General features: G+C 43.2%; 1 protein-coding gene across 1 annotated transcript; it reads left to right on the plus strand.

Annotated features, from left to right (window-relative positions):
- Positions 1-13,288: 13,288 nt before the first annotated feature.
- Positions 13,289-15,549, plus strand: LOC105382127 (probable basic-leucine zipper transcription factor I). Its single transcript, XM_011551962.3, has 2 exons — positions 13,289-14,467; positions 14,959-15,549. The coding sequence occupies exons 1-2, from the start codon at positions 13,623-13,625 to the stop codon at positions 15,533-15,535; spliced, it is 1,422 nt and encodes a 473-aa protein (XP_011550264.3). The 5' UTR covers positions 13,289-13,622; the 3' UTR covers positions 15,536-15,549.
- Positions 15,550-15,584: the final 35 nt, after the last annotated feature.

Consider the following 15,584-nt stretch of genomic DNA (forward strand, 5'->3'; position numbering starts at 1 on the left):
GTAAGATAAGTCAAGTAGGTATTTATAGTTAACATTACGTCATTCATGTAAAAAACAATAAAACTAAACAAATTATCAGCCGAATTGCCACTGCATCTATTACTTTGTCCCCTAGCGCATAGTAAAGAGCGCGCCGACAACGACCTAACTCTAGATAGGTATATAGAGCGATAGTGCACCAGGGAGTCTGGTGTCTGGTGGCGGCGCAAACCTGCCGGCCGGCTTTCTACCGCCCTCAGCCGAGCCGAGACAAATGAGGCTCGACACCACGGCCCAAGTGGCTGGGAGATCACGGAGACACTCTGTAGATACGACAGTTTCTCACTTGAGAATGTCAAGGCACAACTTGAATGTGGAATGGAGAGCTGGGAATGGCTAAATTGTCTAAAATTGTCGCTAAACAAGACTTTAAGTTTACACTTATAGCTAGATTTTCTTCAATGAAACTCTGGGCCTTATTATTTATTATTATTATTTAGTATACCTTATTATTTTAGACATGTAAAAGGGAAATGCAACAGTGTGAATGGATTGAGGTGGCGTTGAGAGGCGTCTTGAACCTTTAATAGCTTTTACATTCGGATTTCTTAGCAGCCGTCAGTACATGTAGCACGCACGGTATATTTATAATTAATAAAATGAACGTCTAAATCTACATATGGCAGAAGGTGCAGACGATATACGATAAGATTATGACTAAGAATACAATCAGGTGCTTATCTACTACCAGCTTACAGGGAATGTGCGTAAGTGTATCATACACATCAAAAAGTAGGTACCTATTTATGTTATAAATGCGTTTTGGACAGGTAAGTCACCGAAAAAGTTGCAAGCAAATTTAAATTTATCAAGGCAGAAGTCATAGTTTCGTATTACATCTTAGGTGGGAAATGGACGAATGATAGCTTCAGTATTATCATATGGATTATTTCCTATAGATTCCGCTTTCTACCAACACTTCGACCGCAAACAGACGGCTAACGGCGTGTTTTCCCGCGAATGCACCCATAAACCAGGCGATATAACCAGATCTCTTGCTGCGCCACCCACCGCCGCGCCCTGACCTAGCTCACTGGATACACGAACCCTTGGCTTGTTTTATTTAAATTGAATTGTGGGATTAGTGCTCAAATTATGAAAACGTGGCTTTAGCGGGAAATAACTTTTCATCTAGGCGATAGTCACATCATCATTGTATCTGAATTGGTAAGATTTTTTTTATATCACGGGAATTGATATTTTTATTTAAAAGCATAAGTTAATTAATACCACCATGGTACCATACAAGATACAAGATCATGTTTGTGTCATGATTGCTTTTCATTATAGGAAAACTGATGCTGGTGAAACATCGATCAGTTTTTACGAGCAGACGTCACAGGCGACTTTCCTCTCCGTATCTGTTCAGTAAGTAATTACTTCACAAATAATAAGCGGCGGTTTGTCAGCCTCTACTCTACCTTACGAAGAACGAACTTTCAGAGCTATACCGGGCTAACTACAACTCTATCTAGTTGTAATAATAAACGTGCCGATTGCATGACAGCTCTAGCTGTTTCCTTTATTTTTGTCTAGAGTGACCCTCCTGAACTCGTTGCAACGGACATTCTATCTTCTTTCATCGTGTATTGGGAGCAGCGCGCGGCACGAGTCTAATTAAACTACAATTACCCCGCGGCCGCGGTTATCCTATTTGTTATGGTTTTCGGACTCGATTACTTTTTTGTCCAATTTCCAATTTCGGTGCCAAAGTTGTACACACGCTGTGCATTCTCAATTTAGACAAAGAAAAGAAAGTAAGGTGTAACTATAGTACTTATAAGTATTTTGGGAGACCGCTGAATCTGTACCACTATACTCAGTATACAAAGTGAGAATGCATAAGAAAGCGTGTGCTATTGCTGTCGTGTAAAATGTCAGTGAAGAATCAGATAACATCATCATTAAAACATCAATTAGTTTGTTTATTTACTGATACTTCATAAATAATGTATCGCCGTCAATCATTCATCCTCGATTATGATCGATCGATCTAACTGCAGTTACAAACCAGTTGTAGCGCTACAAGCCGCACAAAGCACTGCAAGCTTTCACGCGACTTTGATCTTTCGATACCCGTGATAAGTACAAGCGTGGGGCTGAAGAAAACATTACAAACAAAAAAGTTTAAATAATCTTTTAATTCCTCGTAATTGGCTGTCGAAACCAATTTGCAGATGCAGGCTCCGAACACGCGGACTGCCAGTAATGATGAGTATTTAGCCAATAATTGCGGGGGCCCACATGCAACCGGCCGGCTCACTCGAATTAAGACGGAAGCGCTTTCCAAACGAAAGGTGTCGAGAGATCTCCGCAATTATCCGGAGTGCGCCATAAAATGAGGCAATTATTATCTTTTTGCCGCGGACCCGTTATGAAGCTTAGGTGCGGGGCAAAAACGCACCGTGAGCAGTGTTGAGGCCATCGCCGCGCGGACCGCACGCCACCACCGCCCTGACTCCCACCGCCATGCGTCTCAGTGCCGCCCTGCTCTGCTGCCTGGTGCTGGGCGCCGCGCCCGCGCCCGTGCGCCGCACGCTCAACTTCAACATGTTCGTGCTCAAACCACAACCCGACAACCCTGACCGCGTGTTGATCTCCACCAATGGCGTATCCAGATTCGGTCCTCTGTTGGAGTATTTAGTGCAGCGGGTGCAAGGGCTGCTGTCGGTGCGCGTTCACCCGGACGAGATCCCGGACGCGGCGCCGGCGGAGGAGGTCCCTGTAGCGGACACGGCGGAGAACGAGGTGGAGGGGCTCCACGAAGCGCGCCTGCCCGGGGTGGTGGTGCGCCCGTCCCGGACCAAGCCCGGGACCTACGAGGTGCAGATGGCAGTTGTCCTAGACGATGGCAAGCCAGGGGACCAGAAAGACAAAGACAAACCGGAGCAGAGTAACTGATTGTGGTGGAAGATGATATTGAAATTGATGTACCTTTAAATCGTGATAGTAAAGTTTGCATTTATTGATCGTTGTTGTATTGTTAGTTTTAGGTTTCGATTATTTTGTTTGTTTATTTATTTGATTTGTTTGTACGGGGTGTTGACGATGTGTTGTTTATTTATTCTTGCCATGCCATATTGTTGAGATTAAATAAAGTAATTTTTTGTTTCGTGATTTTTTAATTTATTAAAATTTGTATCTATATCTGTACCAGATCCTCTCTAAAGTTTCTAATAATAGGTCCAACATGTAATAAAACGCATACAAATAGGTCAAGAGGTCACTGTAATCATTCCCATTTCCCTGTAGTGTGTTTACAGTTCTATGATAATGATAGATGATAAGATTTGGGGTTATGTTAAGGCTGATAGTACCAAACCCAATGAGCGCTGTTTTAACACTAATTTATTTCCATTATAAAATATTACTGCATAGTAAACAAGTAATGTATGTGTGTGTAAGTATCAATCTGATTTCAACCTTATAGCAATATACATAATACATATAACATCTAAGTAAGTACCTATTGTACGGTAGCCGTAGCCCGTACATCCTGCCCACTCAAAAGAAGGAAGAGCATTATATAAAATAAGATTTAAATGTTACTGTAGCTAAAGTAAAGTTGCAAGTATAATGATAACTGTAAATTAAATTAATTAGGTATAAAATGCAATGTTAAGATATTGAACTTAAATATTTCATTCAAATACAAAAAATACAATATAGTAAGTACTTAAGTATTTCATTCACACACTTCACTATTAATGATTACGGAAGGAATGTCTAATCTAACTGAGCGCGGTCGAACAGTCGGCGTAGTCCAAGTGTCGTGGTGGTCCGCGCTCGGGGTGCCGGGGGCGAGGGCGGCGGGGGCCGGGGCGCGGGCGGCGTGGGCCAGGGCGGGGGCGCGCGCTCGCAGCAGCCGCAGCGGCAGCGCCGGGGGGGCGCCGCGGGACTCGATGCTCGTTGTGGTCAGCTCGAGGCGGCGCTTGTATTTTCGCCATCGCAGGAGAGAGTATACAGCTCCGGAGATGATGACGACTCCCATTACGGTGTACATTACCGAATACTGGTGCACATCATGAATGCTGAGGGGTTCGTTAGCCTTTTGCTTCAGGTCGTCAATCTGTGTTTTCAAATTGTCCCAGTCATGAATGTGGTCTTCTGGAACGAACGGCGTCATATCTGACGTATTCACGATGTGGTTTAGAATTGATGATCCAACAATGTATGTATTATCAGTTTCCATCTGCATGTGGCTCATATAGTTGCTATGTCCAATGATCGAGAATGTCGTACTCTTTACTGCACAACCTTGACCTATATCCAGTAGGCCATTACCGGTCAACGACTTCAATGTCATCTTGTTATCAGGACAGAAAATGCGCAGCGAGCAGTTCTCACAGCATGAGTACAACCATCTATTGTTGTTGTGTAATTTAATCCACAGCTCGTGGCACGGCTCCGCTCTTGTACGGCACATGGGTTTGTTATGAATGCTGATGTTGCATATGCTCTGTGTCATCTGAACTTGATGTATGAGTTTATCAATGGAGCATAGTATTTTATTTACTGATGTGTGGGTGCACTCCTTTACTTCACTTTCTGATAGCAATATAAGTTGATCCCTTCTAAGGTTAAATGCGATATACGGAGTTATTGTTTCGATGATGTAGGACTGGTGAGGTAAACTGATTATTTTGTCCAGCTCGTATGTTTCTTTGCTCACCAGAGGTATTCTGACTTCTATGATTAGGTAAGATTTCCCGACTTCCACATGAATTTTCATTAATTTATACAAGTCTCTGTAGTCATGTTTATCAGTAGGTACAGTCAGATCTTCAGGCAGGTGACTGTAAATGACCTTCATTTGCTCCTCCAGCTGTTCTGGTGGCAACAAGTGCGCGTCCAGGTGCCCGTGGGTGAGGTCTGTAATGGTGTTGATAAGGTTCTCTTGTACACGGCGCACGTTGGATATCATGATTGATGCTGAGAGGGCCGCTGATATGATATAAAGTTCATTATTGTTTTGCGTCAGCAGTTTATTATTGGCGAGTTTTACTTCTTGTAGGTGTTTTTGGATCATCCCAAACTGCTTGTTCATGATGTACTCGTTCCTTTGTAGAATATTCGACTGTGCTTCTATGACACTCGTCTGGTTCTTGAATAGAAGTAGTAGATGATTTTCGTTCATAGATATCTTCTCAATGTCCTTCTCATACTTTCTTGCGAATCGATCATCTAAAACTCCAAATAATGAATTGGCTATGTATCCAACTCCGTTGATAAGGCCTCTCTTTTGCCGTTTGGTGACGTGTTTCTTGAGTATTTTATTATAGTGATATATTTCTGATAAGTCGTGTTGCAGTTGATATACGATACTCTGGTATTGTGTTGATAAATGATTTGAATCCAGAAATTCTTCCAGGTGATAGACGTATTTTTCCAGGTGTTGCAGTCCGGACCAGTATGTACTCATATTGTAATACATGATTAATTTCCAGTCGTCTCGGATGATGCTCATATCGTACATCTTGTCGAAATACATGTTCATGTTGTTGTTAAGTTGTGTGATATTGCAGTCGCATTGTGCTGAAGTCATCATTGATAAGAAAAGTAGTAGCGCCATGGATATGTAGTGACAAATGCCTTTCCTTGTTGTTCGCTTTGGTCGCCCGCTGGCCTTGACCGTGGGAGTTGTCACTTGATCGGGCGCGTCTCCATGCGAATCAGCTGTTGTGACGTCATCAGTCGTTGGTGTCGTGCTTTGTACGTCGCTTATCTGTGACGTGGCGTGTTCTTCTCTAACTGGCAACAGAGCCAATTTTAAGATCGGTCGTTTTATGATGCCGCCTTTCGTTTTCACAGTAGCTACCCGGACGTGTCCGTCTTGGCCCGGGTGTACGGCGACGATCCTGCCCAACGCCCACTTGCCAGGGGGTAGGTTGTCGTCTTTGATAAGGACGACGTCATCAACTGCCATGTTTTTGGTAGATGTTCTCCACTTTGTTCTTATTTGCAACTGTTGTAGGTAATCTGATGACCACTTCTTCCAGAACTGTTTGTTCATTGATTGGATTAAACGCCATCTCGTAGTCAAATTCATTTGCTCGGGATCCGTCTGTGGCCTTGTGATTAGTGAGCCGCCCACCAGGAAGTGTCCTGGAGACAAGTATTCGCCATCTGGGCTTTCACTTAATGATATGAGAGGTCGTGAGTTGAGGCACGCCTCGATCTGATGCAGTAGAGTGATAAACTCCTCGTAGGTGAGTTTCTGTTCGCCAATCACTCTTTTGAGATGATATTTTAAGCTCTTGACGGCAGCCTCCCAAAGGCCTCCTGCTGATGGGTAGGCTGGCGCGTTGAACTTCCACTGTGTGTGGTATTCACTGCTGATCTTACTTAGCAGGTCTTCATTGATAGTTTGGAGTATCTCTTTGTACTCCTTCTGCAGCAGCCTGTTGGCGCCTATAAAGTTGCTTCCTCTATCGCTGAACATGCACCGGGGTGTAGACCGTCTAGCGCAGAATCGGCGGTAGGCAGCTAGGAATCCAGGTGTGCTGAGGTCAGATACTAGCTCCAAGTGCACGGCCTTTGTTGATAGACATACGAATACCGCCACGTAGCCTTTGTGTGTTCGCACGCCGCGCCCTTTGTTGGCCTTGATGTCAAAGTGCCCAGTAAAGTCGACACCTGTGTACGTGAACGGGCGGGATGGCGTCACTCGAGGCTCCGGCAGGTCTGCCATGATCTGATGTCTCTGTTCTGAGTTGAATCGCCTGCATTTCACGCATTTGCGCAATTCTCGTTTCACCGTTCGGAGTCCGCTTAGTATCCAGTATCTGTCTCTGATATATGATAATGTTAGGCTCGGTCCACCGTGTAGCGTGGCGGAGTGAGCTTGTTGTACGATGAGCTCGGTGAGTCTGCTGTGACTCGGTAGGATGATGGGGTGCTTGGCTGCATGGCTGAGAGACGAATTGTTGAGTCGTCCGCCAACTTTCAGTAGTCCATCACTCGTATCGATGAATGGGTTGAGGCTCAGTAGTTTACTAGAAGTCCTCATATTCTCCTTTTTTGACAATCTTGATAAGTCTTCTTCAAATTCGCCAGATTGTACACTTTTGTCAATTAAATTTTGTGCTTGTTGCAACTCCGCAGTTGATAGGTAGTTTTTATATGATACTTGTTGTTTATTTTGCAGCCACTTTATGTAACGTGATAGCCAAGCGATAGTGGTTGCTACTCGGTGCAGTGAACTGCATTCGTTTAATAACTTGTCCACTAGGTCATTCTTATGACATAAGGCTGCGTTCACATTGTTTTTCTTGATCTCAATTGTTGGAGGTTGATATGTCTTTTCTTTGATCTTCTCTGTTTCGAATGTGGATAACCAAGCCGGGCCATTCCACCACAGCGGGTGTTTGTACAGCTGTGCAGCAGTTACTCCTCGTGTGGCACAATCAGCTGCATTTTCCTCTGACTTGACGTGATGCCAGCATGTAGCAGGGATGATTTCCAGTATGGAACGTATTCTGTTGGCGACAAATGGCTTCCACCTGTTGATGTCTCCGTGGATCCAGCCAAGGACCACCATAGAGTCGGTCCATGCGAAGATCTGTGTGTTGTCTGATATGGTCTCCATGACTTTTTCCATAAGTCGTGATAATAGGAGCGCGCTACAAAGTTCAAGTCTGGGTAGCGACGGTTTTGTTTTCAACGGCGATAATTTTGTTTTCGCAGTCATGAGTGTTGATGTAAACTCGCCCTTATAATCATGTGTTGTGATATAAATAGAACAAGCAATAGCCTTCTCCGAGGCGTCGCAAAATCCATGTATTTGATAGTTTGATTTATCTCCCAGATATCTAGGTATCTCGAAATGATCTATGTGTTGAAGATCTTGTTTTAGTTGCTCCCAGTCGTTGCTTAGCGATTCTGGTAATAGTCCATCCCAATCTAAGGGTTCCTCGGACCATGTTTGTTGGAATAATAATTTCGCTCGGATAGTAAGCGGCGATAACCATCCAAGCGGATCAAATATCACTGATATCTTTGATAGTAACTCTCGTTTTGTGAGTCGTTTTTCATTGTTTTCTGATTGATATTTGTTCTGGAATGTGAACGTGTCACTTGTAGGGTTCCAGCGGATGCCCAACGTCTTCCTGGATTCTGAGCACTTGAAGTCGAGGGGGGTATCAAGTTGCTCGGCTGATAAACCTTCAGTTAGCTTCGCTGTATTGCTGGACCACTTCCGGATATTCATGCCAGCCCCTCCCAAGATGTCAATAAGTTCTTTTTGTAGCTGTTTTGCTTCTTCGATCGTGCTCGCTCCTTCTAGAAGATCGTCCATGTAGAATGACGTCATTAATGCCCTTGATGCTAATGGGTACTTGTCTGCTTCGTCGATCGCCAACTGTTTCAGTGTTCTCATTGCCATATATGGCGCGGCCTTCAGCCCAAAGACGATGGTCGAAAGTTGATACTCTTTCAGGGCTTCTTGTGGTGACTCCCTCCAGACTATGCGTTGTAGATGCTGATCTGACTCTCTGACGTTGATCTGTCTGAACATTTTCTCTATGTCTGCCGTGATGACGTATTTGTGCTGACGCCACCCCAGTATCAAGCTTTGTAAGTCTTTCTGAAGGTTAGGACCACGTTCCATCAGGTCGTTCAGGCTATATCCAGACGAAGTCTTGCTTGACGCATTGAATACTGTTCTCAATGCAGTAGTGGTTGATTATAATTTCAACACACCGTGATGTGGGAGATAGTACGAAGTTTGTACTTGTTCGCTGACTAAGCGCATGTGGTTGCGTTCTTCAAAATCTCTCATGAATTTTATGTAACTTTCTGAAAAGTTCTGATTTTTCTTCATTTTGTTTTCTAAATTATGGAACTGTGCCATGGCTTTTGATTTTGATTGTCCTAGTTTTTCTTCGAAGTTGGGCTTCATGGGTATAGCCACTTCATATCTTCCGTCCTCCAGACGTCTGGTAGTGGATTGGTAGAACTCTTCACAGTACTGCTCGTCCTGTGTGAGATCCTCTGGTTGATTGTTAATCTCTTCAAGCTCCCAGTATTGAGAGATGTCTGATAAATTGTTGACTACCACGTGACAATTGAAGGTTTTCACGCTTCCTGATAATATCCAGCCCATTCTCGTCTGCTGGGCGATGGGTGCCATGTTAGGACCCTTGATAAGACCACTCATAATTATGTTAGAGTAGATGCTGGCGTCCAGTAGTAGGTCTATAGGTCTTGATACGTTGTACTGGGGGTCGGCCAGCTTGATATGTTGCAGGTGGTCCCATGGTTCTTGATTGAAGGTCATGTTGGGAAGATTATTTATGACGTGCTTTATGACTAATGCTTGAGTGGTGAAACAATAGTCGTCATGAATTGATCGACAATCGAGTGTAATCATTCCTTTGCCTTGTTTCGAGCCATTTCCGATGCCTGATACTGAAGCATGATAGCGTTGCCTTGGTAAGCCTAACAGCTGAGCAGCATTTTCAGATATTAGGGATATCTGTGAGCCTTGGTCGAGTAGGGCCCGCAGGGTGATATAACGACCATCAATGGACTTGATTTTTAGTGAGAGGGTCGTCAGTAAGATCTCTTCGTCATCTGTGGCAACGTGATTTACGCTGTGCTGCTTGTTATCTTGGCGCGAAGTTGAAGGTGAAGGCATCGTAGGTACTGTATGTACGGGTGTCGAATTCGACACGGAAACGGCGGCGGCTTCATTCATGCGCGGCATATGTGCGCGCGGCGGCATTTTGCTGACATTGGCGTAGGCATCATGTAGAATGGTGTTATGTGTGTTCTGGCACTGTTTGCACCTTTTTGTTGAAACACACGGATTGTCGTAGTGTTTGTAGAGGCAATTCTGGCAAACGTGTAGTTTTATTACTGTAATCAGCTTTTCCTCGGGGGTCATTCTGACGAATTTGTTGCATTTGTACAACGCGTGACTGTTGTTGCATAGCGGGCAATTCCACGTGCATGTTGCAATAGCTTGCAGTTCCCTTTTTGGAAATTTTCCACTGCGATTCCCGCCTTGATATTGATAATACGGCTTGTTCTGTTGATATGGCCTGTTTGATGTAGTTGATGTTGTTTCCCTTTCTTTCTTATGTATGGGCTCCAATGCTGTGAATTTGCCTTCTAGGAACTCCATAAGCTCAGAAAGCGATGGCAGGTCACGTGGCGATTTCCGTGCTTCTTTGTAATCACCATAGGTCTCGATGTCTAATTTTTTAGATATGAGGTGCACCAACAGAGGGTCCCAAGTACTTGTGTCGATACCCAGGTTCTGTATGGCATGTAGACACTCCATCGTAGTATCATAGAGACGTCGGATCTCAAATGATGTCTGTTTCTGCACAATCGGCTGATTTAGGAATGCTTCAATATGCTTTGTAAATAACAATTGTTGATTATTGTATCTATGGGTCAACAGATCCCATGCTGCGTCATAGTTTTCGGATGATATATGAAGATGCTGGATGAGTCGCTCCGCATCTCCGCGTAGTTTCCCTTTCAGGTGCTGCATTTTTTGGCATTTAGAAAGGAGATTGTTGTTATGTATACTCTCCACGTAGAGGTCGAAGAAGGTGGGCCACTGTGTGTAGCTTCCGGAGAACACTGGGATGTCGATGCGAGGGGTTGATTGTTGAAGATGCGCTGTTGACGCTAGTTTAAGATTCAAGTCCCTCTTGATTGATCTGTAGGTGTTCTCGTAGATTCCAAATTCTTCGTCGTAAATTGAATCCGATCCCTGGAGATAGTTATCGATCTGTAAGTGTAAGGTGTCGATCGCACTCCATCTTGATTGTACATTCTTCAGCTCGTCTTCCAGTTCCCACTTGTCGCGTATCTCGTCCACTTTGATATTCTTCACCATTCTGTTGAATGCTCTGAAGTTGGTTCGCTGTTGCGAGAGGAGGTCAGCCACCTTGCTCGGGGGGGCCTCCGTGGACGTGGACGCGGAGGGCGCCGGGGGCGCGCGCGCCGCCGGGGGGACCGCAGGGGCGGCCGCGGCCGGCGGGCCGTAGAATTAATAAGTACTATAATAATATATAATTATAATTAAGTACTTATTACTTCCATGATAAGATCAAGCAAAATTATTGATAGACATAAACATGACAATGACATAAACTCTGTTTTTCTTATTTACTTACCATATCTACCCGATTTCTGATGACGGTAGCCCGGTGTGATTGATAACAGCTAACTGAAACAAACCAGTTTAAAAAAAATATGCATACTCTCATCTTAATTGCCGTTAGTACCATCAATCACTCTCCATAACAGAGAAGTAGATACTTATGTTCCTTGCTAAAAAAATATCCTTGAGTGAACCTTAGGAATGAACACACGCCGCACCGGTCGACTGTTTTATGAGTAAGTACCCCCAAGATAGCATGTGATATCGAGTGGTAAGGTAAGGATGAGGCTTTTATTTAATAAACAAAAAAGGTTTTCTGAAATGTCAGAATGAACCTGTAGAACAATTGTTGTCGTCCTAACCCTAAGGTACCCCAGTGGTACAGAGGGCCTTCACGAGAGTGCGCCACGCCGTCCTGTCCTCAGCAACCGCTCTGGCCTCCGTCCAGCTCAGGCCTTGCGCTCGCAGCTCGCCGTCCACTGTGCGCCGCCATGTGTGCACAGGGCGACCGAGTCTCCGCGATGGCCTCCTAGCAGTTACCACTCGAAAGCGATGCTTGCCATGTTATCAGCTCCCCTTCTTATAGTGTGACCGATACATCTCCATTTTCGCAATGCGATTTCTTGCTCTATGGCGACTGTTTGCACACTTTCCACAGGTCAGCGTTCCGGATTGTGTTCGGCCAGAAGATGCGGAGGATCGACCTCAGGGATTTGTTGACGAACAGTTATATTTGGTTCATCAATCCCTTAGTCACTCTCCACGTTTCACAACCGAACAGCAGAACCGACTTCACCACGGAGTTGAAGAGTAGAACAATTAATACATAAATAAATAAAAATAAAATAAAAATTCTTTATTTCAGGCAATAAACCTATACTTACATAATTATTTACAGTGTGCCAAAATTATAATATAATAAACATAAAACTCCAATAAATGATCTCTACTGGGAATCGAACACGGAGCCGTTTATTTCCTCCCTAATCACATGCATTACAGGAAATAGGCCTCTATCACGGAGGGTCACTTCTAGAAATCTAGATGTGCGAATCACCATATTCCTCACGATGTTTTCCTTCAGCGTAAGAGCATGGTGGTATAAATCATATAATTGTACTTCATTTCCTTAATTGAAACGAATGCATCAGTACATAGGTACTTGCCAGGATTTGATCACTTGGTCTCTCAATCATGTCTAGGAACTGTAGATAGCGAAATGACTAGTCACAATATTGTATGTTTATGTATGCCGAATATAATACATAGGTACTCCATTCACCTATAGACGAACGGGGCGTGTAGTGGTTGGTGACCCTGACTGCTTTGCCGAAGGTCTCGAGTTGAAATCCCGGCTGAGGCAGATATTTGTTTGAATACAGATAAGAATTAAATTTGTACTCAGATCCTGCTGTGTATTGATAATATGTACCTAGGTATATAATAATACTTGTATTTATTTATGTGTCTGTGTATATCAGCAGTCCGAAACTCATATTACAGGCTTTTCCTAGTTTGGGGCGGATGACAGTGTCTGAAATGTCCCCATATTCTTTTCTTTCTTTAATATTAGATTAATTATAAACTATAAAAAAATTATTTAAGAAACAAATTGTGTAAGTTAATGAACCGTTGTGGCTGGGTATAATATTACGAACGTTACCGTAACTAATCTAATTCATAAACATTTGTGTCAACTTGCATCTGTTATCTCATTCATAACATTGTAACTCGGTATCTAAACTGTTTTCAAGGATTATTATGAGTTTTAAGTCGTCGTAAACTCTATTATTAATTCTCACATAAAAATTTATGTCATCAGATAATACGTTTAGTTAGTCACAGATATGGTTTTCAGGTCAGTCACTGTTGCCTTGAGCTAGCACTAACAATCATTGTCGTGAAAAAAAAACAGTTATTTTGTTTCACTATACCTAAGATAAGTAGATAGGCAAACTACGACAGTCTTTAGCTAGATCATTCTTTGCTAGGTTATGGTAGCGAAATTCTAACGAAATTCTCGTCTAAAGAAATTCATAAGACATATTTTTTTTTTATTTCTTATTGTTCATTTATTGAATCGGTACAAAAAAGTATTATGTGCACTTCCGTTTCCTCTTTACCTACTGAACCCTAAAAAAGAAAGCCTGTCGAGGACAAGGTTAGGACCCCCGTCAGTGAGTAAGTGTGCTGCCGATACTTCGAGCATAATAATGAACAATACACATTACGCGCACTCTCGCACTGGACGCTACCGATAACACCCAGTCAGGTCCACTAAGGACCTAGATTTTTGACCAAAAATACACCGTGCCATCTGTGTTTTCTCAGTTTGTGTGTGAGTGAATAAACTTAATTGTAACCTTGTGTTAAATTATCAGTTTAATCGTTGTTATAAAACCAACTGTTTTAACAAGAGTGCTATCATTTATTCCGAGTGGATTGTGGAAGTGACATCTCCACAATGGGCTTCCTAGCGGTAATATTTGTGTGTCTGCAAGCGGCATGCGTCCTCGCGGCCCCGATGCAGGTGCTGCTGCCGACACAGACCCTGGTGCAACCGCAGCAGGTCATCCAGCAACAGCAACAAGAACTCTTAGGTAATCAATATACACTGCAGGATATGCAAAGTATCTCCGACCAGAACCAACAGATATTACAACAACAGCAACAGATCCAAGGTCCGTTAATCCTGCAAGATGTGCAAAGCATCTCACTACCTCAACAAGTAGTGACATCGAATTTGCAGTCACAGCAATCTATGCTGCAGGCCCAACAAGCACAGCAGCAAGAAGAGATTTCGCAACAAGCGCAGCAGATCTCACAGTTAGCTCAGTCATTAAATCAACCCCCACAGCAGTTTTCACACAGGCACCATAGTCACCAACGGCAACAGCAACAAAACTTTCAACTGCAACAGCAAAACTTGCAACAGCAACAAGAGAACTTGCAGCAGCAACTGATTCTGCAAAATCAGCAGCAACAGCCCCAAGTTGTTCTATCACAGGAGGTTCCACAGCTGTCTCCTTACCAACTACAGCTATTGCAAAATATACAGCTGCAAGGAGCTCCTCAAGTTCTGCCGATTCAACAACAGCCCTTACCGCTGCAAGCGTCGGCGGCGCTACAATCAGCTTACAATCTACAGGCATTGCAAAATTTGCAGCAGCAACAACTGATTAATCCTCTTGGGTATAATTTCCAAGGATTGCAAGGCTTACAAGGAGTACAAGGATTGCAAGGAGTACAAGGATTGCAGGGATTGCCGTACTATCCACCAGCAACACCATTTCAAGGACCCTATAATCCGTAAGTAATCTAAAACAATCTGTCACTTCCTACCCGTATTCTGTTAGAGCAAGGCATCACTAGATGAATTAAGGTCGACCTAAGCTTAAAGTTCCATCGTGCAACTTAGCATACCTAAGCAGGTTGTGGATTACCTACTTACCTGTTATACATAGAAAATTATGCATGATAATTATATTAATTAAAGTTAAGTAACTTTTTTTATGCACAGTAACTTAAAATCCTCTTCTACTTTATTGTAAACACACTTATTTAATTATTGACTGATGTCATTAATCATTCATTCTGTATAAACTTATGGTCACTAAATCATCAAAATTAATGTTTTATTCTTTATTTATTCAGTAGTTACCTATTTAGGATAATAATAGCATAGTATTCAGATATATTGACAAAATGACTCCAAAATTGTATGGTGGCTAAGTAAAATTTATGAGTTTTGGAGACACTTGAATACACAACTCTATTTAATTTAATTGTCATTGTTTCAGCAATTGGCTACAACAGGTCGTCGTGCCGGTCGCGGGCGATGCGGTCGCTTCCATCGCTGGCCAACTCAACGGGGACAAACAAAACACATCCACTGACCGGGATTACATGAAAGACGTTGAAGTTTTCAAACAATTGAATGGCAACGAAGAAGTAGACGACGCCATTATAATTGAGGCCCAGCCGTCGTCGCAACAACAACGAGTTTTCTTCGTGATGCCCAATCCTAAAGCTAAGTTCAGCATTGGCCAGTTCATTCAGAGTCTCCCTTGGTTCCCGTTTGAAGTGAATGTACCAGATACCATTTCTTGGGCATGGAACGGACTGGGCAACATTATTGGAGGAATAGGGCAAAGGCTTCCATTCTCACAGAAGCTGCAACAGCAACCGACGACGATCCAACAACAAACCCAACTGAGGCAATTGCAACAATTGCAGGAAATGCAACAATTGCAGCAACTGCAACAGTTGCAGAGAATGCAACAGCTACAATTGCAGCAGCAGATATCTTTGGGTAGATCTCCGTTGAATACAATGCCACTCTTGGCTCCACCTCAATTAGGACAGATCTGGCAATAAACTCTTTAACTGGCTTTTGTATTTTTATTGGATTGTGATATAAAACACG

The sequence above is a fragment of the Plutella xylostella genome, chromosome 22, assembly GCF_932276165.1.
Source record: "Plutella xylostella chromosome 22, ilPluXylo3.1, whole genome shotgun sequence".
NCBI lineage: Eukaryota > Metazoa > Arthropoda > Insecta > Lepidoptera > Plutellidae > Plutella > Plutella xylostella.